Source organism: Pelmatolapia mariae, linkage group LG16_19, assembly GCF_036321145.2.
Source record: "Pelmatolapia mariae isolate MD_Pm_ZW linkage group LG16_19, Pm_UMD_F_2, whole genome shotgun sequence".
Classification (NCBI taxonomy): domain Eukaryota; kingdom Metazoa; phylum Chordata; class Actinopteri; order Cichliformes; family Cichlidae; genus Pelmatolapia; species Pelmatolapia mariae.
This window is the reverse complement of record NC_086241.1, coordinates 46,240,041-46,267,365: the sequence shown is the minus strand read 5'-3', so window position 1 is coordinate 46,267,365 and position 27,325 is coordinate 46,240,041. Positions and strand designations below refer to the sequence as shown.

At 40.8% G+C, this 27,325-nt stretch overlaps 1 protein-coding gene across 2 annotated transcripts in view; it reads right to left on the bottom strand.

The window, feature by feature from the left end:
* Positions 1-26,878, bottom strand: part of atrn (attractin) — a 123,556-nt gene extending 96,678 nt beyond the window's left edge. For both annotated transcript variants that reach the window (XM_063497135.1, XM_063497136.1), the window contains exons 1-9: positions 26,411-26,878; positions 15,956-16,039; positions 10,154-10,267; positions 9,932-10,060; positions 6,570-6,766; positions 3,696-3,864; positions 2,189-2,279; positions 915-1,164; positions 385-568 (exon numbers count right to left, since the gene is read on the bottom strand). In XM_063497135.1, the coding sequence (XP_063353205.1) occupies positions 385-568; positions 915-1,164; positions 2,189-2,279; positions 3,696-3,864; positions 6,570-6,766; positions 9,932-10,060; positions 10,154-10,267; positions 15,956-16,039; positions 26,411-26,649 (1,457 nt within the window). In that variant the 5' untranslated portion in view covers positions 26,650-26,878. The remainder of the gene's footprint in view (positions 1-384; positions 569-914; positions 1,165-2,188; positions 2,280-3,695; positions 3,865-6,569; positions 6,767-9,931; positions 10,061-10,153; positions 10,268-15,955; positions 16,040-26,410) is intronic.
* Between the last annotated feature and the right edge of the window lie 447 nt (positions 26,879-27,325).

Here is a 27,325-nt window from a genome sequence, read left to right as displayed (position 1 = left end):
GTGATAATTAAAAATAATTTGGGGGCTTATCAGGTCGACATAATTCCCGCAGTTGCAGGCCAGCTTCAGATGTGTTCATGCTACTTAAAAAACTTTTGCGGTGCAGCGTGCACGCAGGCAGGACACGTCATGCACATTTGCTAGCTGTAAATGCTCCAGACTGCTACCTGGGATTTTCACACACCCACACATTCACATCATGCCGACTTTGTACTCAGGAGGTGGTAGTTTGACCGCATATTTCCGATCCAACTGCTTGCACTCTCGCACGTAACTGTGCTGGGTATGATCAGAGCTGCAGTACATGTGTGAAAACCCTGCTACTGTAGCATTTAAGCAAGCATATTTCATAACAAAACTCGGATACAACAGAAAATCTCTCACCATTTCCTCTTGCCCACATCAAACTTGTAAAGGTCTCCTGCTAGGCCATACTTGTTGGCGCTGAAGGCTTTGTAGCCTCCGTGGATGTAGATGGCTCTGGTGCTGGGGTCAAACACACTGCTGTGGCCATAGCCCCCCTGGACCAGGGCACCATCTGTAGACACGATGCTCCATGTGTTCTTGGCTGGAGGGTCACATAATAGTATTTTACTGGACAATAAAAATCTAAAATCAAGTTTTCACAATGTAATGAAATACTCAAATACAAGATTTTTTACTAGAGATCATTACAGCTGGGCTTTGCATTTGTTTCTCAAATCCATTATAAGTGTGAAAGACGTATCAGACTGCCATCACCTCTTATTACTGATAGCTCAGGTAATGATAACATTTAAATTTAAAATGTGCTCTTGTCCATCAGCCTCAGATGACAACGAGACCTCTTAAGCATCTTTTTTTCACTCTCTTTTCATAAACATGTATATTTTTAGTTTAGTTTGATCACATTCTCACAAGTGCCTTAAACCTACCAATGTTGTACTCTTGCACCTGGCTGATGTAACCGTACAGAGGACAGTGCCCGAACAGAACTAGCATGACGGGACCGTCCCCGTCGTGGACAGGAGGAACAATGTGGGCAGAGTGTCCCACCACGGCGTACTGCTCCTTGGCCCTGGGGCTTAAAAGGACCCAGGTCTGATTCTGGATGTGGAAAACCCACAGCTGGCTGGAGACATTTCCTGTAGCATCGATCTTTCCGCCATACATGTAGATCTTACCCTAGAGGGAACAAAGAGTGAAGCAGGATTATATGCACACTCCAAAGACTTTTTGCAGAGTTTTGCTAACAAATTAAGTTAAACTTTCTTATAATTCATTGGAATAACTCACGGCAACAACACTACAGAGTCTGCATCGCTTGCATGTTACATATAAGAAGAATTATTATAATCCAGCAAATTGATGACTATTTTCATGTCTTGTTTGATATAACAAAAATAACACAATACGCCTACTGCTGTTTCGCCTTCTCCTATGAATAAGCTGAAGATGGTCTGGAGGTCACACAGAATAATGGCTCTTCAAATTAAGAGCAGGCCATTTGACAGTGTTGGCTCCAGACTAAAAGTAGACATGATGAACATTTACGTAGGTGTAGCTAAGTTAGGAATTTTATTTTAATGCAGGAGCCAGTTTAGCTCAACCATATGACACGTGGCCAGAGTAAAAGGCCCATGTTCAAGTCCGGCTTGTGGTCCTTTGCTGCGTGTCTTCCACTTCTCTCTCTCCCCACCTACCAATCTGTATTCACTGATTTATTATCACATAAAAAGGCCAAAACATTATTTTTTTAATGCATCATATAATTTTAACCAAACAGACCTTTTGAGGCATCATGTGCAGTTTTCTATAAATCCCTTATGAGTAATGTCTGACAGGTATGACATCATGGTACATGACGTGTAAATTAAAATGATTTAAATTCTGTCTGTTAATCATCAATGGACCTCCTCCTCTTGTTATTATTCCACCAGGAGTCCCTAAAAATCTTTTTGCAGAGAGGAAACAGCCTCACTTCTGCATAAAAACACCCTGAGATTTATTTATATCCAAGCTGCAGATGACAAAAGGTTATCTAAAAGGCATAAAGAAAGAATAGGGAGGTTGTAAGTTCATCGCTCACAGCTTCTTACGTATCGTGTTCAAATCACACTAAGGCTGTCTGTAAGATGCACCGCAGTACGAAGATGTAGTTAAGAGCATACACTCACTTTGTGCTTTCAACGACTTTAGCTTCACATACCTCGTGCTGGGCTAGCGAGTGGCCGTATCGTGGTGTGACAGTGTTGACGGAGGGGTCGAGGCTCATCCATGTCTTGCTGCTGACGTTATACCTGCAGGAACGAAGAAGCGCTTTTGCTCAGATTTACAGAAGGATTTTCCAGCTCACTTTAAAATTGTATATGAAAGTGTCTGTTCAAAGTCTTTCACAAAGTAACCAAACAAACATGGGCGAGCGCAGCAAAGATTCTATTAATCACTTGACTCGCTGCATGAGATTATGTATTTAGCTGATTTAAAGTGTGATCGTAAATGCCGGCCCTGCAGCAAACAGATTAGAGTTACTGCCTCGCTGCTTTTGCCTCTGCCAGCCTTTTAAGTTCCAGTTTTACATCAATCTCTCCTTCTGTTCCTGAGTTATGTTGTTGTAGTACTGGCCAAACAATGTTTTTGCAGCACGTAAGGGCATCGCAGCAAGACGGCCTTCGGAATATAAACTGATCGCTTCATTCAATCCCACGATATTTGTTTGGAATCTTGTCATGGTTCGTGACATTTTGAGTTTTGAAGAAACCAAATGTTGAATTCAAATCATTTTTTTCATATAGAGCCAAATTACAACATCACTTTAAGGGACTTTTACTTTAAAGTAAAGGCTATTAGATGAGCAAGCAGTTGCTGAAAGTGAGAAGGAAAAACTCCCTTTTAACAGGAAGAACCCTCCAGCAGAACCAGGTTCAGGGAGGGGCGGTCATGGGAGATGGGGCAAAAACATAAGGCTTCAAGTCTTCACATGTTAATGTGCTTTGATTTAATAAATCTCCAAAATTCGACAGTATTTGAGGAATGTGTGCATGTTTAGGCAACCTGGTAGTACCTCTGCTTTGGAAACTAACGGGTCATAATAAATAAATCATTAAAATAAGATTGCGGCACCTTTGAAAGATACCAGTGTATAACAAATATCTGGATTGCCAAGGCCTGACAGTTGGTTTATATATGTGTTCTAATTAAATTAAATAGGTTGTGCAAGGCAGACAAAATGATCATTTATAGTCTCACATGACCTAAGTTTAGGGAAAAAAAGAAGAAAAAAAACCCCACACCTTGGCTTACAGGCAATCTAATAAACCAAAACTTGAGCCGAGGGCATGTGTGTGATTGTCCTGGGTGGAGTTCAGGGTGATAACTTTGAGCCAGTGCTGTAATTTTATGGTTTTAATAACATGCCGTCTGTGTCCAAGACACACTGTCTGTACGGAGCTGTGTTCTTCTTCATGTCGATTTTCAGGAGGCAGGAAGTCCTGTGGCTTCTTCCTGACAGCCAAGTACAGCTTTAGCCCTCAGTACACTGGGCATAAGTTTTAAATACTCAAATATTCTCCAAAAAAGACACTGTGTTAGAAAAGAACAAACCCTGCAGTCGCATAGCAACAAGGAGAACCAGTGTCTCGCAGCTCTTTTGGACGAGAGCTGCAGCCAATGAATAAAAATCAAAGTGAAGATGTTCGCTGGGGGAGTCAACTTACGCTTTGACCATGTGATAGTCGGAGGCGTTAAAGACGTAGCCTCCGATGACCCACATGACGCCCTGCTCAACTACAGCCTTGTGGGAAGCCCTGGCCAGCCCGGCCTCAGTGTACTCCTCTCGGCTCCAAAAAGAGGAATTGGCAGGAACCGAGACGGAGCAGTCAGGACCTGAGAGGGGAGGGAAAAACCACAGAGTTAAGGCTCCACAGGAAACTCGGCGATGTAGGAGGCTTGGTTAACTCGGTTCATTCCTTTAATTTCTACTTTTACAGGGACATAAAATAGATGACTGTACTAAAATAAAATCAGCATGAAGCAAGAAGCAGAAAACAAATTTGCTTGTTTGTAAAAAGTCTTCACATTAAGAGGATAAAACTTCCAAGGATTTTATTCATTTAGAGCCAAGGAAAAAAAATAAGATAAGATAAGATAAGATAGAACTTTATTAATCCCTCGGGTGGGTTCCTCTGGGAAATTCAGTCTTTTTTTTTTTCTTTTTTTTTTTAAAGATGAGATAGAACTTGGGGACATGCAGAAGAATAAATTTTTCCCACATTTACTCACATCTAATTATTTATTTGACAGTAACAGTGTGACTGTGCTTTAAAAGAGTTATCCTTACGTGCTAATTTTTTGCCAAAACTTCTGCTTCAATCTACCTGATTGTCATAGAGATTTCAAAAAAGAGGCTAAAGCAGGCGTGCTGCCATAAACTAGATCATAAAGTTTTGGGAGTTCGGAAAAACACTGACGTGATGCAGACGCTTTAGCTAATGGTGGAGACCATTCTTTGAGGAAACCATAACTATTAAAGCTTCATTGTTTTCACTAAAATAAATCTTTAAAAAGACAGATGGCTGTGGCCAAAGCTGCCTTCCTCTGTTTGTGGAGGAGAACAATATCGCCACCATAAACCGGAATCGCTCCTGAATGAAGGGAAAAGTTTTCTGGCAAACAAAGACCAGGACAGGAATACAAAGATTGGCCTTTTCCTGTCAATCCTGCAGGCAGCGGCCGGGTCAGAGGGCTCTTTGATGACCCTTTTCATCTACAGTCTGTCCATCCTACCCGATGAGATGAATCCTCATCGGAATAAAACATTTATCAACCATTTAGCGCACATCACTGTACCGCACAGCACAAACCGGATGTTCACCGCTGGACTGGTCATTTAAAAACATTATACATGCGATCGTGTGCCAGGAAAGGAAATTCTCTGCTTCACTCTGACAATCAAGGTCACTTTACCTGTTCTGCTTTTTGTTCAGCAGCTAAATGAATCCCCAGTAGCTAATATTCTCAAACCTCTTCCTGCAGTGCTTAAATAACAACATTACTTTCACACCACAGTGGCATTTCCATAAATAAAAACAAACACGGTGTTACCACCTTTAAAAACATGTTACTTTTTAAGTCTATGAGTCTGTGAAAGAGAGATTAAAGACCGGGGTGGCTTGACTAAACAAGCATCTGTCTCTGCTTTTTGCACTGCCTGGTGTAGAAAATGAGTTCATTTGGAAGCTGGCAGCATAAAGTACACCAAGAGTGCTATTCCTCTGCTAAAACACCATGACAGGGTAATAAAGGCTAAAGAAAAACGCCAGTCTGTTTCTCAACTCCCTCAGCTTTGGTAATTAGATTGTGAGCACACTGCGCTGCTGATATAACTGCGGTTAAATTAAGCCGTTGTCTCTGCTTGTGCAAAGCAGCGCAGTGGAGCTGTTTAAGAACTAACAGAGCGGTTAGAGGGGCCATATGGTCCGGCTCAAAAAGCATACAGCGGTGTCGGGTCATGACCAAATAAAATAAGTGAATAGTCATGACTCGACCAGAACTATGAGGAAGCTGATCGTGCTAAAAGTTCATTTCAAGTCCATCGGTTGACGGCAGATGGATGCCGTGGGGGCTGCAGAAACCTCAATAACAGCGCGGGAGGCTTAAAGCTTAAAGAGGAACCGGTTTGAATCACCAGATAAACAGGCAAAATCTGGACAGATGAAAGAAAACACTCTCTTTGCTAAACCTCCAACTGCTCTGCTGGAGCTGCTCAGTGCTCGACTGCACTGAGGTTTCCTCTAATTTACACTGAGTTTGCCTTTAGAAATCAACACAAAGTCCTGATATGGTTAAAAAAAAAAAGGTTAGAAAAATACATAAATCAGAATTAACTGGAACGAGCCATCAGTACCTTAAAAGTCTCAGCATATAGGCCAAAGACGGCCTTTTCATTACCTATAACAGACTAAACAACTGTCATGCAGACCAGTGAAACTCTCCTTTCTCACAGTGTGAAGTTTAGCTCAGTATTTAACTAACTATACTACTAAGTATTTAACCAAGAAGTTTAATTACTTTGGTGTAGTATGAACAGCCATGGGGGAAGTCTTTATCCGTCCTTCTCAATATCCAAAGCTGTCCAGTGAACCGGAGTGGAGTCTTTGGGTCAATTCTGGCCCCTGGGCCTTATGTTTGACACCCCCGACTCAGGCTAGATATCTCCTTAAAATGTTGATTTATACTGAGACTGTACAAAAACCAGCCTTCTTCAGTTAATGGGGGGGCTGGGTGACCAAATAGAGAACTCAACAACAATAATCCTGCTGTGATTTGTTCATTAAGATCTAAACACAGTTATTCCCGCTTTTATTAAATGAGTGTGACAGTCTGGGTCACACCTGACGGACATACTGTTAAGTTTATTGTCACTGTTCATTGTTGATTGCCAGTCAAAGGCTTATTTTAGTCCCTTGGGAGGATTTGGCTTGTATGAGAAAGCTGAGACCAACTTGCTGTGGATATTAACACCAGCAAAGCATATGTGAAAATGAAGTCGCACATCTGCTAAAGTGTTCCCGCCGAGCTGCCAGCCCTACCTTGCCACCCAGCCGTACAGACGCAGGTCTTGCCCTTGCAACTGCCTCTTTCAGGTTCCCCGCAGTCAGCCAGGCAGTACGGGATGTCACAGGCTTCCCCCTTCCAGTAATCTTCGCACTCGCAGTACACAGAAGAAGTGGAGTTCCCCACATGACACTCTCCGTGGCCAGAGCAGTTGTTAGGACAGGTGTTCACTCTTCGAAGGTAGAAAGAGAAGGAAACAGTCAGAGAGAGAAACTGGAATTTCGATCTAAAAACCCTGAATAAAACATCAGGAAACCCTTTCAGCAACTGCATTACTTCTGATTCTGTGGCCTCTGTCTCAAGGCTTAAAGCTAAAATATGCAACACTCCCCCTAAGAAAGCAGAATGTATTGTTATTGGCATCGTCCTTCCCTCATCGGGTGGTCAAGCACCTGTCTCAACACTTGTCAGTCATCTCAGAGGGATATCTACACTCAAACAGCACTGAGCTAGAAGCTGAGGTAAAGAAAGTTGCCCCAGGCACTGCAGAGCAGATGGCAAACACACTCAGTCTGCAGTAGAACTGTAACACCGGTGCTCTCAATGTCAAACAGGCTCCTTATATTATAACAGCTCAATGACAGTTTGAGGCAACTCTTCAGTCACATCAAAATATGAATTAGTTAGGAATCAGCACTCACTCCATCCACTAAAAGTAAGCAAGTATCTCATACTGTGGCAGCTGGCTGCTCAGGAATAGATGCAAATGCCTGTCCTGTGGTGCAGAGGTATACAGCTATAACTGGATATTAGTATGCATGCTGCAGACCAGTGTATTAACAAATAATGAATGAGAATATAGTTTTAATAAGATAAAAATCTGTCTTCATTTGAAGCATTACAGGTGTACACCGAAGCCTAGGGATAGCACATTGTGTTGTGTGGCCAGCAGAGGCTTAAACAGATTAAATGCATCTGTACAACACAGCTGCAGATCAGTGAAATAAGCACCAAGCTCATGCACAAACACCATATCACAAAATGAGACACTACTTAAAACATTGCTCTACTAACTGGAGAAAAAAAAATAAAAACAGAGGCATTGGTTTCTTTCCTCCTGCAAACACACTTGTTGAGAGCGACGACACAAAAGGCGCTCGTGATTCTTTCATGTTCCTGCGGTGCCAGATGGTTTGATGTTTCGGCTCCTCCACCTCTCCCAGACACCAAGGACTGCAGGTGGGGGGGTTGGAAGGGGGGCACTTTGCTTTCATCCAACTGTCCTCAGCACAACATCAGTCCCATTGCTATGGCGACTGTAGCAGGGGTCTACTGTGCCATTTACAATTGTTTACAATGTTTAAAGCAGTTTTTTTTTTTTGCTCTTATAAATTTGAAGTTTAGTAATGATGAACCCATATATGGATATGTTACTTATGCCAAACCTTCTGCCTAGAATAAAAAGAAGGCATATATAAGAAGATTTCTGCTTTGTAGACAGAGGCATCCACAATATGAATATCTGTAATTGCTCATGTCAAACAAGGAGTAGGTAAAGAGTAAGGTTAGTCATGAACGTGGATCCACAATCTAATTTTATAATTTTGTCACAGCTGTTTGTTTTCTGCATTATCAGCTGTTTGCTGATGTGTTGATCAAACTTTTTTTAGGTGTGTCCCCATTACATCTGGCCTCTGCTCTGTCTCAGGGTTTATTACAGGTCTGCTGGTATGTCAGCCCAGTGCACGGTTTCAAAATTATTTTTATTTTAGGAGGCTGGAGGCTCGCTCAAAACTGAATTATTTCAGGTTATAATATTCAATCATGCCATGTAGCATAGTTACTATAAGTAATACAGCAACTGGACCTGCACACAGCGTCGATACCAGACTGCAGAGCAGAGAACAGCGTCATTACACTACACCAAATGGAGCCATTAAAAGCATGTTAAAGAGGAGTGAAATGAACTGCTGGCATAGGCCCAAAGTACTGACAGAGGCAAAGAGCGGCCTTAAAAGTTCACTCCTTTTACTTATGTATAATAATATTTGCAGTACTTTCAGCTGAAATTAGTGCAACTCTAGGAAACCAAACACAGAGTTAGAGCATAAGATAAAAGATATAAAAGTCAGCCAGGGTGCCGCATCAGCATTGATGTCCCCGGCAGATATGCTGAACACAGAGGTGAGCTGAGAGGAAAACAGTTCAGTTTACAAGCCAATCCAAGCTCCAACCCTCACCGACAGCCATGAGACAGCTAAAGAAGAAGTAAACATGCAAGAGATCCCGCATCTGACTCTGCTTAGACAAGCAGAGGAAACTAGGTGGATTAAAAATGGGCATTCAAGCTTTTTAATTACTTATCTTCATTACTTTTATTTATTTTTTGTAACAAATTTATTATGAATTCCACAAACGACTGCAATGCCACATATATGGAGACAGTTTAAGATGAAAACTAAATCAAACGGGCACCACCATAGCCCACCTGGTTGAGCAGGAAACCCATACACTGAAGGCCTACAGCAGTTCGTCTGTGTTATTTCTCCCCTCCCACCCTCCTGTAAACCCTTTGTACTAGTCTAACAGTCTAATAAAAGGTTAAAATGCCAATAATAAATCTTAAGCTGAAATAAAATCAATGGTTGCATTACATGATGAGATGTTCAGCAGCTAATAACACGCGTGTTAGTATGGCCACTCTATCCGTCCAGTCCCTGGAAAGCAGGGAGGAACCACATATTCGTTACACAAACAAAAAGACAGAAAAAGTGCCACAGTGTGTCTGAACAATTACAGGAGTATTGATGATGCAACAACATACTGCAGCAAATGGACGGCAGTAACCTGACATGATCCTCCGCTAAAATGCTCTCCACCAATCGTGCCAGCACACCGGCTGAATCATGTAGCAAGTGAGAGGTTTGTATGCGTCATCGTGTCCCAAGGAAGGGTGTGAAGTGGGCCCTTCACCTAAATTAATCTCAGCCAGTGAAACAGAAATGATTTGCACAGAGGCTCTCCTGTCAGGGCTCAGTATCCAGGCATTTGTCATTTAGTAGATACTTTCTATCGAGTGACTGACAGCACGAACGCATTTGCGGACCCCGAGAGTTGCAAACCCTGAGGCATGACAGGACTGCACAGTCAGCTCAGAGGATTATGAACAAGCCGATATGCGGGAGCTGCCACTCCAGCTAAAATATCAAATATGAAGAAGAAGAAAAAAATGACAGACGAAGCCAACAACACATCTAGTTTCTGTATTTGTTTTGTGGTCTGGCCAGTCAGCGGAGAAACCTTAACTTCCCTGAAGCGAAAGCCGAACCCTTGTTTGTTTAAAAATAAATAAGAAAATGTAGGATGTGGTACTTTGTTTTTTCAGAGATTCTCTCACCGGTAGGAAATGTTGAAGCCGGTCAGGTTGTAGGCAGCATCGCTGAAGAAGTGCAACAGCGCGTAGCCAGATTGAGACACCACCTCCGGGACGGTCTCATTCCCATATCGCTCAGGAACAATCAGACCGCTACAATAATAACCCAAAAGAAGAGTTTAAGGTGTTTTTATTACCATTTATACTCAAGTGTTTTCCAAGCCAGTCACATATTTGAAGCTTTACCTGAAAGCCGCCAGAAGGGGCGCATAGATGGAGTCGCCATCGTACACGTAGAGGTGGTCCCAGCTGCATTCAGTAGCAAAGTGGTTGAACCGTAATCGCAGAATGGTGTTGGGCCTGTAAAACACAGACAAGTTCTCAGACCTCACAGCTACATACATGTCAAACCTTATGCCGAACAGTCGAAGACAGACCAGACAGACAAGCCTGAACAGATAGCCGGTCTTTTTCAGATATCCATTTCTTTGAGCAGAGGTCGGGAACTGCTCGCAAGATTTTTAGGTTAGCAGATCCAAAATTGTCTGATCGCAAACCTCCGCCAAGGAAGCTCACTTTTTTTACATTTTACATATTCATTTGGTTTTCTTTGTTCTTTTAAAATGTACTTTAAGAAGTTTGCAGTGCAGTAAAAATCAGACTTACTTTGATTACACAAACATTATGTAGGTGAAGGAGGTAATGGATAAGAGGTATTGATCTGCAAATAACTGGGCATGAATTATTTCAGCCCATTATATAATATTATACCACAGTATAGTTCTAACTAACGAGGCAGCTCATTTTCTTTGTCTTAAAAATACTTTCTTTAAAGATAGAACCCATTTTGAGATGATATTTGCATCCAAACTATAATGTTATATTTATAATCCCCATATATCAGTATCACTTCCTAAATGTTGCCAATATAAACAAAGGCAGCAGCATTAAAGCAGTTTTGAAGATAAGAAGTTCGACCTGATTTGACCTTGTAGAAGATGTCAGAGGTCCAAAGTAACAGGACATTTAATTCCCATATATCGGCCCCTATATGCCTATATGGTGTCAATACAAAACATGGTTTTAATGAGTTCTACATTCCATTATTTTCACTTTGACCTTGAAGGAGAAGTCGAGAAGAGGTCAAACATGACATGATATTTTAAATCTTTATACAATGCTTTCTATACACACACACACACACACACACACACACACACACACACACACACACACACACACACAGAGTAGTGATGGGATTTCCGGCTCTTTTTAGAGAACCGGCTCTTTCGGCTCGGCTCACTAAAAAGAGCCAGCTCTTTCGGCTCCGACCCGGCTCTTCAGGTTGTTTTGTTGCTTTAATTTATTTATTATTAACAATAATATAAAATTATGCACAAAAGGAATTACTAATGTAAAAAAAAAGTGGTTTTATTTATATATGTTTATATATATAAATATATGTGGTGGCCCCTAGAGACAAAGCACGTACAAACTGGTAAGTTTGTAAGTGCTTTGTTTCGCACGTACAAATTCCAAAACACATTCATAGAGTTAACTGAAATTCCAAAACAGAGCTACCTAGATCACTTAAAATTACACAATTGAAAGCATATGTGTATTGTTTGTGTATTTATACACAAGCACTCATATATAAGATAAGATAAGATAAGATAAGATAAGATGACCTTTATTAGTCCCACACGTGGGAAATTTGTTTTGTCACAGCAGGAAGTGGACAGTGCAAAAGTTATGAAGGACAATTAGAATAAAATAAAATAAGAATAAATACAGTACACAACTGTACAGAATAGAATAAAAATATAATACTATATACAGTAGAATAAAATAGAATAAAATATACAATAGGATAAAAATAGAATACAAATGCTATATACAACAGAGTGAAAAATACAACGGTGCCAGAAAGATTATTGCACATTTGTGTTATTGCACATTTGTGGATGTGTGTGTTTGATCAGTTAAAGTCTTTGTTGTGCAGTCTGACAGCAGTGGGGAGGAAAGACCTGCGAAATCTCTCCGTCCCACACCGTGGGTGCCGCAGTCTCCCACTGAAGGAGCTGCTCAGTGCTGTCACAGTCTCATGCATGGGGTGGGAGATGTTGTCCAGCAGGGATGACAGCTTGTGCATATTCAAATAATTAAAAAAAAATGTTCATTTACCTGTTACTACCACACACCAAATCCGGTGGTACTTCCTGGCTTGTGTAGCCTCTAGGTAACAAAAGCTCAACACTGCGCCTAGCATCCTGGAGCACTTGTGGTGTGTTTTGTACGTGTTTTGGAGTTTTTACGTGTTTTGAAGTTTGTACGTGCTTTGTCTCTAGGGACCACCGTAAATATATTTTTATTTATTCACTCCACATAAAATGTAATAAATAAATCATATAATACAAAAACCAACTAGTCACATTTCAACTCTTAACTATTTAAATTTTCAGCTTTTTCCTTTTAAACAAATTTAAAATGAAACAACACAAAACACTACAAACCACAACACAATTAAATATAAATTAAAATATGAAAACAAAAAGAAGATGCACATTCTCTGTCATATGGGCCTGCATGAATAAACTTTCTGAATTCTTTATCATCCACAACTGAAAATAGTTGTGGATGATTACTATACCTTTGTCACGGGAAGTTGTTGTCCCTGGCTCTCTTTCTCTCTCTCTCCCTCCCGCTCTGTTCCTGTGCTCCTGCGAGTGTAACTACCGCCCCTCCCCCCTCTGCCCAGCGCAAAGCACAAGGCTCACGTGCGGAGTGAAGCGGAAAAAAAGTGCGAGAGAGAGGGTGAGAGTAAGAAGGGAAAAAAAACCCACGGCTCGCGATAAGGAGCCGATAAGGAGCCGATAAGGAGCCGGCTCGTGTTGTTCACGTCAAAGATCATTTCGTCGCGACCGACACATCACTAACACACAGGGTATTCATATCTTGTGGGGACATCTAATTGACATAATCCTTTCCCTAGCCACTTACCCTAACAATAACCCAATTGTAACCCTGACACTAAAACCACATTTTGAGTCTCAAAAATGCCTTCAAACTTGTGGGGACCTGGATTTTGGTCCCCATAAGGGGTGTTGGTCCCCACAAGTATAGTGAACTTCCAATTTTTGGTCCCCACAAAGATATAAATACACGCTCAAACACACACAGACCCGTGTGTAAGAATCATAGTTCATGTCAATTTTTGACCAATAAATCAATAATTTGACCTTGGTGGATGTGAGCCATATTTGAATAGACTGGTAACATGAGCTCTACATGCTTACAAAGTTCTCTCAGAATTCATCCAAAACTCTAAGCTATCGTGTTTACAGACAGACAGAATGGCACGCATACAAACGCTGGCGCTAACGAGGCCTGTGGCTGTCCAGTTAAAGAGCTTTCTATCTGCATCACGTTTACAGAAGCATGCAGCATTACTATTCTCAGTGCTGTGATCCCATTGCAAGATAACTATGGGTTTGTGTTGAGGCTAGCCTCTAAAAATCACAGCATCAACACACCAAATGTAAAATCGCTAAAGATAAAAACAAAACAAAACAGGGTAACAGCGGCATTATAATCTTAAATGCATCAAAAACCTGGAATGGACTACTTAACAAGCACAAGCTGAAGGTTTTGGCACGCCTCTCACAGTGTCCTGAATTACATGTCATAAAAAAACAAAAAACCATTACAAATGAGTTGCCAGACAACAAAAGCGAAGTGCATTCAAGGCCACCAGACAAAAATTAACTAAACAAGAATCGTGTGACTCTTCTGGCTACAGAAAATCTCTGCAAGCTAAGATACTTAGAAAAATGGCTGTAAGTCCTGAAGAAGTAGCGCTTTGGGAACTTTGCAAACTGTTATTCAAACCTGTAAAAGACAGAAATAAAGAATCAATCTTGCTTACAATTAACGAAATGCACAGTCTTCAATTTTAAGCCCTCTGGAAATCATCTCCTGTCTTTGGTTTTCACACTAAGAGAACATTTGACCAGAGGTGCCCCAACGTTTCCACTCCATTGCACTTAATTGTGTTTGGAAACAAACAGTTTCTCCAGGAAACGTGTAATTTTTTATTAGATGGGACCTACTGTAAGGTTTTTGCTTTGTTTTGATTTTTACATAGTTTTATTATGTGTAATAAAAAAATATTTCCTTGTTGATTGGGTCACATTTAGCTTTGCACTCTTCCAACAGCTGAACTTGTGGACTGCAAAATGCTACACCCACAATGACTCCAAAATTGAATGATACTTTCAGGACAATAAAAGGTGGATAATTAACTGGGTGATATGGTAGAAACAGTCACCACCTACAGCAACATTTTTACTAGCGTTTGTGTGTGGCCAACCACCAACTGCACCTTTATATTTGAATCACATTGCAGTGTTCTGCACAAATCGGCTATGTTTTCCGTATCAAGTGTAAAAACCGTACGGCAGCGTGCATCCCAGTTATTTAGTCTGCCAGCAAAACACGATTACATCAAGCGAATTATATGGCAGACAAGTTTTGCTGTTGCACAATGTGTGCTACAGAGACAGTGAATAAACCAAGTATCTGTGGCCGGGTGTTTTTATGCACGGGCAGTGTTCAGCAAAACAGGAAAAAACAAGCTGGCTTAATCTGTTTTTGATTGAAGACATTCATGAGATTCTTTTAAAAAAAACAAAAAAAAAACCTCTGCTCTAAATTTGGGGAAACATCGCTAAATGAAATCATTCAAAAGAGGAGGGAAGAACACAAAGACCCATTCAGTGCATCTACGATGAGAAACTAAGACATACAGGATGTGTTATGAATAGTCACATTTTTCTCTTTATAATTATATTTATTAGAGTGAAGCGATGGCTCCTCCTTAATCCCCTAGCAGACAAACTGGGGAATGGCAGCAGCCCCTGGGGTTCGAGTACAGAGGACTTGTGACTGGTAAATTGTTAATCTAATGTAAGCCCTTATTTTAGTAGGAAGCACTGGGACCCCTTTGAGCAAGGCATCGAGCAAAGCCACATTTTAGTAGTTATTTCATTGGCTTTCAGGAGATAAAGTCACTTCAAGCCACTAGAAATGGATTCGATACACTTAGCTGCAGAGGGAGCTTTTGAAGGTTCAAAGTGAGAGCATATCTGAAGCTCATAAAACCTCTTCAACAGTATTCTTGTCAGTGTGACGCATATAGCGCATATGTCACTACATTAACCTCTTGTTGAAGATGGGCTGAAGTCTCAAGATGGCATATAAAATGAGCCATCAGTATGTAATGAAACACTGGACGGCAGGGTGACATGGTGATTAGAGAAGCCATCCGGGAAAACGAAGGTCAGAAGTTCAAAACCATGTAAGATGTGCACGGCGAGCAGAAGCGCGATCTCCTGAGCCTTACGTGTTCGCTCTTAGTTAGCCCCGCCTTCCCCCAAATGAGCGTGCTGGCTATCTGCCTGGAATGTAAATGCAAGCGGCGGGTTTAAAGTTTGGATAAGCTTGAAGCCAAAAAATAAATTAAAAAAAAAAAAAATCAAGAATCGTCGCTTTAAATCGATACTCGGTGGCGTGGATGTGCTGACTAAAACGATAGAGAAAGGAGGCTATTGGATTTCTTACGCTTGCTTTGCCATTCATTTTTATCCACATTACCAGGGCTGGAGCACAGCAGGAGTCTGCAATGTATACTGTGCACAAACCAATCATTATAAATACTGCCTGCAATATTGAGTTGCGGCCTCAGTTTTCACAATCCTAATCCCATCAGTCTCAACGTTTTTAGGGTTCCTTCCCACTGTTCCCACTGTTTTCCCCTAATGGCAAAAGCTGATGATCAATAGGACTGTGCCAGTTTTCCCAATGGTTTTTTTGTTTGTTTTTTTAATCCAGGATGATATAATATATTCAAAGCTGTTAAACTTCAATTGAAAAAGTACTCCTATTGCTAGTGCTATTTAGGACGTAGCACAAATGTGTTCTGAGCTAATTAATTCGGCGCCTCTGAAGAAGAACTTGCTTTCCCATGGCGTTGTCTTGCACTGTACTTACTGTCCCTCAATGAGCCAGGTGCACTTGGTCTTGTATTTGTAGTTTCCTGGACCGTCAGTCAGATAACCAGAGGGCCCCGTCAGTCTGAAAGGAACAGGAAAAAGAGAGAGGTCCAAGGTTACTGGTGAACATGTAACTTTTTAGTAGCTGACATTTAGCTGCAAGCACGGCTGCGTCCATGTACAGCCTCACAGAGCTCCTAGAACAGCTGTATGCTTGTCCTGGAATCTGATTACTTAGGAAAACCTGCCGCTGAAAGACTTCGTAGAAAACTTCAATTGAAAAGAAGATTGCTTATCAAACAATTACTTCCATTTCTGGCTTTTAAAATGTGAGGATTGATGTTTTTATATTGTTATAACTTTAACATGTTTGGAATTTGCTGTGAACATTTTGCTGGTGGACTTTTAACATCAGGGACTCAGGGTGGGCCTGGTAATAGTTCACAGATAATCGTTTTATGATTGCTTTGTCTCCAAAATCCAAATTCTTTGCAAGAGAAAACATTATTCTTTACAGCTTTTTTTTTTAAAGACTCAATCCCTCTAGCAGCTCTCCTTTATCCTGTTGCCAACTAGTTGCAAATAACCTTTCCGTTTTGTAGCATTATTACACAACTTTTGCAGACTTGTGCTGCCTTGTTCTCAACTTGGGATTCAAGTTTGTATAGGAAAAGTACCATATGTAGATGTACAATTAAAAAAGTGCAGTACTAATGTGTGAATAAGGCTTGCAATATCGATCCCATATGTCGGTCCGTTTCATGCATGCACGACACACTCACAGCAGCACAGATAAATACTCGCTCACTCACACACTAACACATTCTAACATGTCATTAGCGTGGAAGGTCTTGACTGCGAGTGAAGATACAATGCTCTCCAGAGTAAACTGTTTGTAGGAGGAGAATTTTAAAGAAGCTAAAAAAAAAAAAAAAAGCTCTGTATCACTTTAACAGGCAATTACAAGCAAGCAGCCTCGGTATGAGCAACGGAAAGGAAAGAGTTGATGTCCTGTTATAAGCATATTGTTAAAGATACTGGAAAATGATCAATGTAACTGATGCAACAATATATTTTTTCTTCAATTTACTTTTTAAGATATACTTTTTCAAATGCACTGCTAATTGAAACTTTGCATTCATTAGAAATGACTGCATGAAACAAGAGGTTAGAAAAGAGCCACTAAGCAGAGAGTGTGCAGATAAACACGGACTTCTTCACGTTAGTTCAAGCAGCACCGTGGTTGAGCAAGCAACAAATAGGACAGCAAAAACAAAGCAAAGAGAGCAAATTATTGTCCGAGGCCAACACCATGAGGGGCATGCACAAGCACTAATGGTACAGTATGGCATACGGCCTGTTATTGCCAATTCAATTGCAGTCTCATGACACAGCACCGGCCGGGAGATGATTTACGCAAGGGACACTTAGATGCATACAGACATTGTATCATTACTGATGTAGGTCTCAAGGTGCGAGGAGTCTGCCAACACACCCAGTCGCTCTCTTGTTCCAAAACAGTCTCTCAGCAACATTTCACACCGACGTCTGCTGAGGAAGCTGCAGAGAACACACTGCTCCCGTGTGCAGTTAAAGAAGCGATTTAAAGATGTCTGCAGCACAAGTAGAACATTTTAAAAAGCGCTTTTAGCAAAATTAATCAATCGATACAAGCTGAGCAGTTTGACATTTTGCTACAGGTCTGAACTTGTGTCTTATATTATGAGTGATTTTTTTAATGGAAAATAGAAGTATTTATATCCTTTCACTTAAAAAAACAAAACAAACCAAAAAACAGGATGTTCTCCTTTCACAGTGTCACGTTTTTGGGGTTTTTTTTTTTAAAATAATCATCTCTGTATTGAGAGCTTCTGGGGAGATTCCGTATTGCACAACTCAGGTTTGTTTGTAGCTAGGCAACAAGAAGTGCTGCACGTCCTTGTTACTGAAGACTTAAGCCTGCTCCAATTACTGCTGAGGTGCAGGCCTATAGTCCCAGCTGTGTGAATTGGAGGCTCATGGTCCAAGGCTAAGGGTGTTGTTAAGGGCGGTTAACAGGCCAAATGCATGACACTATATGACAACAATGCTCTTTGTGCTGTCGCTGCAACTTGTGGATGAAAGTTTTTAACAGAACAGCAAATCTTGGCTTGATTTTTTACACTTGAGTCCATGCTGAATGTTGATGGCTCACCGATTCCTTTAAGAGAATACTTTCAACACATATGCTGAGACCTGTGGCAGGTTTGCAAACGTGTACACCATGTCTGTATTTACAGATCAGCCAGCGATAATAAAGCCAGGCCAACAGGGACTTTCAGCTTTCGCAGCTAGCAGACAAACATCCTTCTCACAGGGGGAGAAGCTAAGAAAGTCATGAACTTAACACACTGATGCATGTGCAGTTAACATACTGTACTGCTGTTACAACACAATTATCATACTTACAAGGTAAACAATATTTTTTTAAAAAAACAACAACAACAGCAGGAACAGATCTGCAACCAAAGGGAAACTCATCAACCTTACAGTCAAACAACATTAGAGGAAGTCAAGGGTGACACTTCAGTGACCGAGTGATAGCACTGGCTTTGTGTCATGCCTCAACTCTAAATGAGCAAATTCAGTAGTTTCAAATCCAGCAGCATCAACAAGTATCTGCTCCAGAGGTAAGAGTGGCCTCTAACCAGCTTGAAACTAATTCTAACAGGAACTGAGGGCCAACATATATATTAGTATTAAGCTGCAAAATTAATTGGATTTTAGGCCTGATCACCATTTTGGCTTCCAATGATTAAATGAGCATGATCGAGCATGCTTTTGCTGTTTTAAAACACAAAGCAAATCCAATGCACTCTAAATCGCTGCCCAGCCACATGCATGCATGGGCCAATCACAGTCACTCCCACACTGCACAGCAAAGTTTCTGGACAAGTATACAACAAATGCAAATGTGTGGCACAACAGAAGGCAAAGAGCTTGCCCCTTGAAGCAGATCATTACTGTTGTTTGAAAATACTTCAGATTTAGTGCAAGTGAGGTAACCAAGAAGAAATCATATCCAAAGAGTGCTGTGGGTCTACACCCCAAAGCAACACAAGTAACATATCTGAAGGCCTGAAAGACTAAATTGGAGTCTAACTGATGCATGAACTTTGCTATGAGTTTTAGTCACATTCATCATGTAGGTTCAGTCGAGTGAAAAACCTTATATTATTATTAGTCTGCAAAATTTAAGATAATCCAAAAGTAAAAGCAGTGCTCCTCTGATTCATTTTGTCTTACAACGATTTATATAGATCTGAAGATGTGTTATGTTTACATTTTTGTCATAAACTTAATGAATAATCGTGACAAATACTCGCAATCTTTGATTAATTAGGAAAACTTCTCTCTAAATAGGATCACCGGCTATTCAGTTAGCAACCAAATATGCTAACAAAGAGACAAAATTCTAAATTTAAATATTGTTTAAAAGCATTTCAAATTATTTGGTGAATAAACAAATAAATACTGATTCATTGGCTGTGATGTAACATTTTCATATATATTTTTATCCTATTAGATGCTTCTGTGAAAGCGACATACCCGGAATTAGGTTACACATTTACAGCTTATCAGCTGCACCCTCTGAGTTTGTATTATGTTGGGACATGGAAAGGGTAATTTAGGACACGACTGTGTACCTAAAGCATACCTGGGAGCAAAACACTGAACTGAACTGGTAGTTGTTTCACTATAAATTCCTTGTTTTTGTTAAAGCTTATAATATACGAAATGAGCTGGTAAACTGCAACAAAAATATGTATTTTCAAATGATATTTTTATACTTTATATACTTTTACATTATAGCATCTAGTTATATTAGAAATAACAACACCTTATCTTTACTTTCAGACAAAATACACCCTGATTTTAAGATAAAAATCCCTTAGTGTCTGTGCTTTTTGCTAGTGGCAAAAATTGATATTAGATAAAATGCTTCATTTCACAGAGTCTATTCTAACACAAATGGTATTCGTGCAGCTGAGCCAAGTGGTCTGCAAAAGGCAAAGTGGTGCAGCTTGAGAGCAAAGCAAACAACTGCTTATTCAAAGGCGACAACAGTCCTGTTTCAGTGGTACAGCCTGGAGAGGCACGCTCAGAGCATGCTCAGAGTGCAAATGCTACAGAGGCAAAAAGGTTTTCCCTCCAGACTCTGTGGGGAGAGAAGAAAGCGGCCTGTATGAGATTTTAAATCGATTACAGAATATTAGAGGGGCGATGTCACATTTTCATTGGTGGTCATGATTTAAAAGTTTGATATGACTTTGAATGTCATTGGGAAGAAATTTACCACGACATTTAAAGAAGACAAAAATCAGTAGCACAGCAGTGTGGCCATTATTTAACTGGAGGAGAGGTGGCTTTTGTAAAGAGGGGCTAATCGACTAATATTTAAGCTACACAAGAGACTGAACTGTGAAACTAAAATTATCAACAACTAACACTAAGATATACACATACATCAGCAGTGCATTAATGGAAGGGACTCTTTTTAAAGTTGTTGTTTCTTTCCCATACCTGGAAACAAAATCCTAATAGATATACATGTGAATTAATAGATTCATTCAGTCACTAACACATAAAAGGACACACTGGGCAGTTTAGATCATGACAATTCATAAAATTGGAGGAAAACTGATGGGAGAACAAAAAAGGAAAAAAGAAAAAACGGTTTCATTTATTACAAAGCAGTTCTAAACATTTATTAAGAACACTTCAAAGGGGCTCTTTAACACACAATCAACTATTAATCTGTCATTTCAGCAGTTCCATTACTGTCATTATTTGATGAGAAAGCTTAGCGTGAGAACGAGTGAAAAACCAAAGGACTACAGCAGGAGGTCAGGAAACTAAAACATAGCACAGTCACTAAGATATCTCTCATTTTGCTTTTATTAGATACATGTAGTAGAGCAAGATGTGAGGAATGTGGGGAAAGCAAGCAAGCATCTGAGCCTACGTAATATATTCCCCAACTACTCTGCTATCAGTTCACCCAAATTACATTAAAGCATTTCCAGCAGCAACTTTAAAGTTGAGAAACAAGCAAGAACTCCCAAACCCTGAGGGGGGTGGCACTATGAGAGCACTTAGGATTCAATATGCACTCTTTACATAAAATTATTAAAAAATAAGCAGGCAATTGAGACACTTTGTTGATTGGTGCAGGTTCCACATTAATTGCAACCAAAACTGGTACTCAAGCCGGTGCCAGAACATGAGCAGGCATCAGACTCTCACTCTCTTTATGCACCACCCCGTCCTGCTGCGTATGAAAACTGGCTGGGAATCCCAATTCTATGAAAAAAAAATTAAATAAATTATCTCAGCAAGAGTTTTATGTCATGCTAATAAAAAAGTGCATTCGTGTGACTCTAAGAGTCTTCGAACCAACAGGCATGAAGCAGCCTTTTGTAGACACTATGTGATAGAGATCAGCCTCATGGCTACAGTCGTTAATATGACAAGCAAGAATTGTAGCTACAACTTACAGTTACAGTTATAACTGTCACTTTATTAGTTTTTAAAGCTTTTTAAAGCTTCTCTAACACAGTGAGTCTGCATCCTAGTTTAACAGCTCCAGTCAGACAGGAGAGGAAGAACATCCATCCATCCATCAGCTACAGGAGCTAATGAACTGATCTTCCAATCTCTTGCTCCACTCATTTCCTGTCAACTATTTGCTTTCATCTATTAAATGAAACCATACAATTAGCAAAATGTACTAGAGGAAAAAACCCTAGAAGCAATTTACAGTGACTGAAGGTCCCAGGTGTGCAAACAACAGCATAAAAGTAGAAATCTGCAGCCATTACAGTACTCAGAAAGGAGGCGAATCTGTCTCTGAGAACAATTTTTAAAAGCACCTTATCAAGATTCTGGAGAAGTCAAGTGTTCAGAATTAAACAAGTCCTGTATCATGACCTTTCATGCAAACAAAGATCTTACAATTTTTTATTGCTCTTGTCTGATGAAACTACTTTGACTGTTTGGCCGTAATGGCGATCATATTGGTTGGAGAAGAAAAGAGTTTGCAAGTATAGGAACACCAACCCAGCATGGTGGAGGTGCTATCAAGTTGTGGGCTGCTTGTTGTGGGACTTGGGGAGAAATTTAATTTGAGCGGAAAAAGGCTTTTAATGTGTTTGAAATATAAAATTCTGATAAATATTTATAAGATACTTCAAATTAAAATTTCCTTGTTATAGGAATATAAAATATAAAAATCCTCTGTGGACCTCGCACACCCAGGGGCGTATAGTAGAATCATTGAACAATAGATTTTAAAGACAGCAAGCATTTGTAATTGAATGTTTTAATTTCAAATATGAAGAATTAAATAAGGAACCTGTACTTTGTTAGTGGCTATCACAAAGCCCTAAACTCAGATAGAAATTCAAAACGCAGGTGGAAGAAGGTGGCTGCCTAAAACTTTGAAGTCAACACTACCAAAGGTTAACAAAATGTACATAAACTGGTGATGCAGTAAGATTATTATTAAAGTTTCCCTGACCCAAAACATGGGAAGAACAGAATTAAATGTCCATGGAAAACTAAGCTAAATTATAATTAGGAAAATGGGAAATGAGTAGTCTCAAGTTCTTCAATAGTCCTTCAAGGCTTCCTGAAGAACATTCAAAGCTCTTCTTTGGATGTTGGCTGCATTTGTTCTGTTCTCTGTAAAGATGATCGAACACTGCTACAATAATGTTCAGGTCCTTGCTCTAGGGAGCTCAATCCATAAATAAACTATTGACAATCGGATGCTTACCCAATAGTATGGCATGGATCACCAGAATCTGCCTTCATAGGTCCATCAAGCTCAACAAGATCCTCAACACCAATGATTGTAATGCAGCCCCAAACCACGACAGAGCATCCAGTGTGTTTTACAGATGGCTGCAAACAGTCACTATTGTAACTTATTCTGCAAGACCTGTTGTTACCGTTTTTCAGTCCAGTTCTTGTGTCATTATGCATACCTCAGTCTTTTCTCCCATCTTACTTTCACATACAGTTTATTTGCCGTAGACAGATTTTTAGGCCTTCTTTTGTCCTCCACTAGTCCAGTTTCCTCCATATATTTAAGAATAAACAGTACACCTTGTAGAGATATGCTAAGCGTGCAGCTAATTATTCTTTGGGAATCACTTTGTTGGTGCAAAAATAATATTCCGTCTCTGTCAAACTGTTATCTTTGGGATTTTTCAGAGATTTATGTAATGAAATTTGAATTAATTTTGTGTTTTTTTCCCCAGAAGGCTGCTAGTAACAAAGCGCCTAAAGATACAAATCAAGTTTTCTGTCATGTGCAGACAACAGTGGTGCATCCCTTGTTTTGGGTGGTTTTTTAATACTTGGATGATTCATAAGTCAGCATTAAGTGGCTCCAAAAATAAAAATCCCCTGAAAATGTCCATGAACAAGAACTGGACTGAAAATGAGTGAAAAGGATGTGCAAAGAAAAACCCAGAAAGCCTGGAGACCTAATGTTAAGACCACTCTAAAACGAAAGAAATGAGGGGTGCTTCAAGGCTTTTGCACAGTAGTGTATATCAAAAGAACAACAACAACGACCCCCTTCTTCATGTTGATTTTTGGCCCTCATAGCTAGAATAGGGACTCCATTTTGGCACAGCCCTGCCACAGAAAGCTGCTTTTACCAGCATTCACCGAGCCTTGTATGGTAGCATTGTCTGTATGCTAAACACTGCCTCAGACCACAGGCTCTCCGTGAAAAACTATCAGCCCTTTGACCGCGTTAACAAAGTAACACAGCACCGATTCCAAGCAAATCTGGAATCACAGCAGCAGTACATTTACCGTTCCACTTCAAGATGATTAGCCTAGGGTGATGTGGCTTCAGTATCACTTTTAATGCTGGACCCACTGACACAGGAGTGCTGACAGCTGAACATTACACTGTAAGAGAGTGGCCTGTTCTGCTATTAGCGAAGTTCACGGTCAGACAAGCAGCACCACAACCAGTCTGGCAGCACTGTGAAGCAAAGAGAGATTTCTGTTTTTTTCCACTTATCAGCAGAGTTTATAGCTATGGTCACTTACATGCCAGGATGAAGCTTTTAAAAGAAGCTGGAAAAGACAAACGTAGCAGCCTTAGAAAAAACAGATTAACTTTAATGAGCCCCGTAGGGAGGTTCATCCTAGCAGTTGACCCCCTGGGTTGTATTAAAGCAGTCCTGAAAAAGAACCTAAAGCTTTGGTATTTTGATCAAGGGCGACTGAAAGAGTATGTCTTATACTTTTAATGCTTGCCAGTCAACCACCATCCTACATTAAAACAGCGCGGTGTATAAATAAAGATCTACATATAAGCCAACCATTGGGTTTGTCAGCTGTTTAGGACAAAATAATCAAATTCCATTGACTTTAGCCTCTTCTCTATTACACATTACTAACTAATGAGAAAAAAATCATTAATATTAATAAACAGAGTTTAACTCCATTCAAATCCAGCGTTCTTAGAGCCGGGTACCCTGAATGCAGCTGGTGGTCAGCGATGATTTCCCACACTGATAGACTGTCGAGGCTGATACTCGAGTGCAACAGAATCACAGTTTTTATTCACAGCCAAGATGAGCCATTTCACCCAGAGACCACTTAAGCCCAGTGTTCTGAAACATTAGAAGCTCAGCAGCCATTCAGCCTCCATTTCACCTGCTCAGATGTGCTCACCAATCGGCTGCACTAATGTGGAAATTGTTCCAGCTTCCCTTCCCTTCATCATGACCGACTTCTGAGCACGCATAACACAGCAGGCCTCCTGCTGGCTCTGCTTTATGACCTGGCAAGACTGATCACAAGCAGAGGCAGCATGACACAGTATTAAATAAAAGTGAGTAGAAAATGCTCTGGACTCCCTTTACGAAAAAAAGAGAAGAAAATCCGCTGCCTACAGGGTGGACCTGACTCACACGTTCTTAGCTGCACAGACACGCTAGCTCATCAGAACAAGATCGCCTTGCTTAACAGCGAAAAGAAAGAAAGCAGAAGTGTAAAATTACTTCAAGAGGTCACATTTGAGCTCTATCAAGGAAAAAATAATTTGGGGAACAAGATGTTTTTCTAATTCGGTGCTTGCTAAATGTCATAGTTGAAGGATGAGCAGAAGGGCGCGATGCTATGGAAAGTGATCAATAACATAGTCGTGACTGATTCTGAGTGAAACTGTCATCAAGTACTGCGAGATAATTTCCAGATCAGAGGACAAACTCCAGTAATGCAAAGTGACAGTAAAATGGGAACGGAGGATGGGCAAAGCGGTAATAATTGCCAGTTTACAACTTTCGAAAATGTACAGCTTTGGCATTCACACACTCGCACACAAACTAGTGGCACTCATGGTTTAAATAAGAGTTAAAGAAAGCCAACACGGATGTGGGCAGATATGAGGGGGGTGAGTGGGGGGCGAGTGAAAGATGATGCAATAATGGGTTTGTCAAGTGGTACCTTCCTCCCACCTCTCAGATGTTTGCATGTTTCGCCAACAGCACTAACCTGGGCAGCTCAGCTGTAAAAACACAAAGTGCTTTCAAGACTTTGACCCTGAGCTGCTGCTGTCCTGGCATCAGCACACAATATCAGTTATCTGAACGTTTCAGTGGGCCAAACACCATGCAGGCAGCTTTTCAAAGAGTCCCGTGAAGCTGAAGAATGCAAAGCGTCTCACCTACTGGCCTGAAAAAGTGGGACACTACCAACAGAACAGCAGTCTGGTTTAGTTAGAGATAAATTACTTGGTTAGATTGGAAAAAAATAGAGGCTAGCAGAGAGTGCACTGTGGTTACAAGTCAAAATGGTTTTGGGGGGCAGAAAATACATAAAAATAGATGACACGTCTGTCTGTGTCAGATTTTCTAAAGAATAATGTCAGACTACAGAGGAAACATGCAGCCCAGCTACTCCTCATGGTTCTGTCCTTTCTGATAGGTGATCTTAGTCAAGAAATGGTTTGTACGAAAACAGGCTGATGATGTGACTTTGGTGTGGCCAGAATACTTCCGATCTGCGTGAATGAGTGGCAAGATGTGACACTAATTCGGATTAAAAAGCTCTGAAGCTCAATGTTGGTCAAATGTTAAATACCACATTCACACAGGCATAGCCGTCCAACCCACACGCTTTAACCATTCAGCAAACACATGCTGCATTTAAACCAGGAGGACTGTGGCCTTTGGGGGGAACCGCTTCGCTTGTAGCTGGGGCAGAGGTAGTAGCAGACCGGTACTTGAACGCCTCGAGTGTGGGCTGCTCGCCATCTCCAGACAAGGACTGTCAGGTCTGAATTAGCAAACATTTGGCGCAAAACAAGGCAGACGTAGACTCCACATTCAGCTTATGTCACTGCTAACAGTAGGCTATAATCTGCCAGTGTGTTTTACATTACCTGAATCGCCCTCCGCAGTGCTGGCATTGGTCCCCAACCCAGCCGGGGAAACATACACATTCGCCAGTGGCGGTGTTACACTGGCCGTTCATACACGGCTTATCGCACTCCTTGGCCTCGGTGAAGCCAGGCAAGCCGGACAGCAGCCCGATAACCGAGAGAAGGAGCGCGGTGGTCAGCATCAGCAAGCTCCGGTCCCGACCAGAGCCCGAGCAGGCCCGCCGCGTCGCCCCGTACATTCTCTCACAAAAGATGGCTGCTAGAGGCAGGCGCTCCGCTGACTTCGGAGGTAGCGAGCCGACGAGCTACCTGTTGATGTAGTTCCGTTTATTGGACCAGAGGTACGGTTTCCCTGGAGGGAAGGTTTAGTGTCTTCGCTGAACCTGGTTTCTGCCGGTTACTTGGTTTACATCTTTCCAGTGGTTGTGTTTCCCAGCGCCGCACCAAGCCGCATATTTACATCCAGAAGTGACGTCACGACAACGGAAATGCGCAACGGAAGGAGGCAGAGCGCGCAGGGCTTTAAACTTTTATGTTGGAAGACAGGGAAAGTCCTTTCGTTTTCTCAGACAGCTCCTTAGCAGCTTTCTCTTATTATTTTTTTCTCTAAAATAATCACCGTCGTCCGTTTGCTGCTCGTGTTCTAAGCGTAGTTCGATGTTTATTTTAATATTTTTAATACAAAATAATAATATATAAGAAATATGACCTTTCCTTATAATGTTTCGCTCCCACTACAGGGCATATTTCACTTAAAATCAGACTATTTACGATTTAAATGTTTATGCTCTTGAGAACAGCAGCTGTTGATATTAAATTCATATCCTGGGTTTATTTATTCATTTATTTTTAAATCGGATAATTGTGTACCAGATAAGCCTTTACAATATTGCCTCTTAAATTTTATGATTTTAT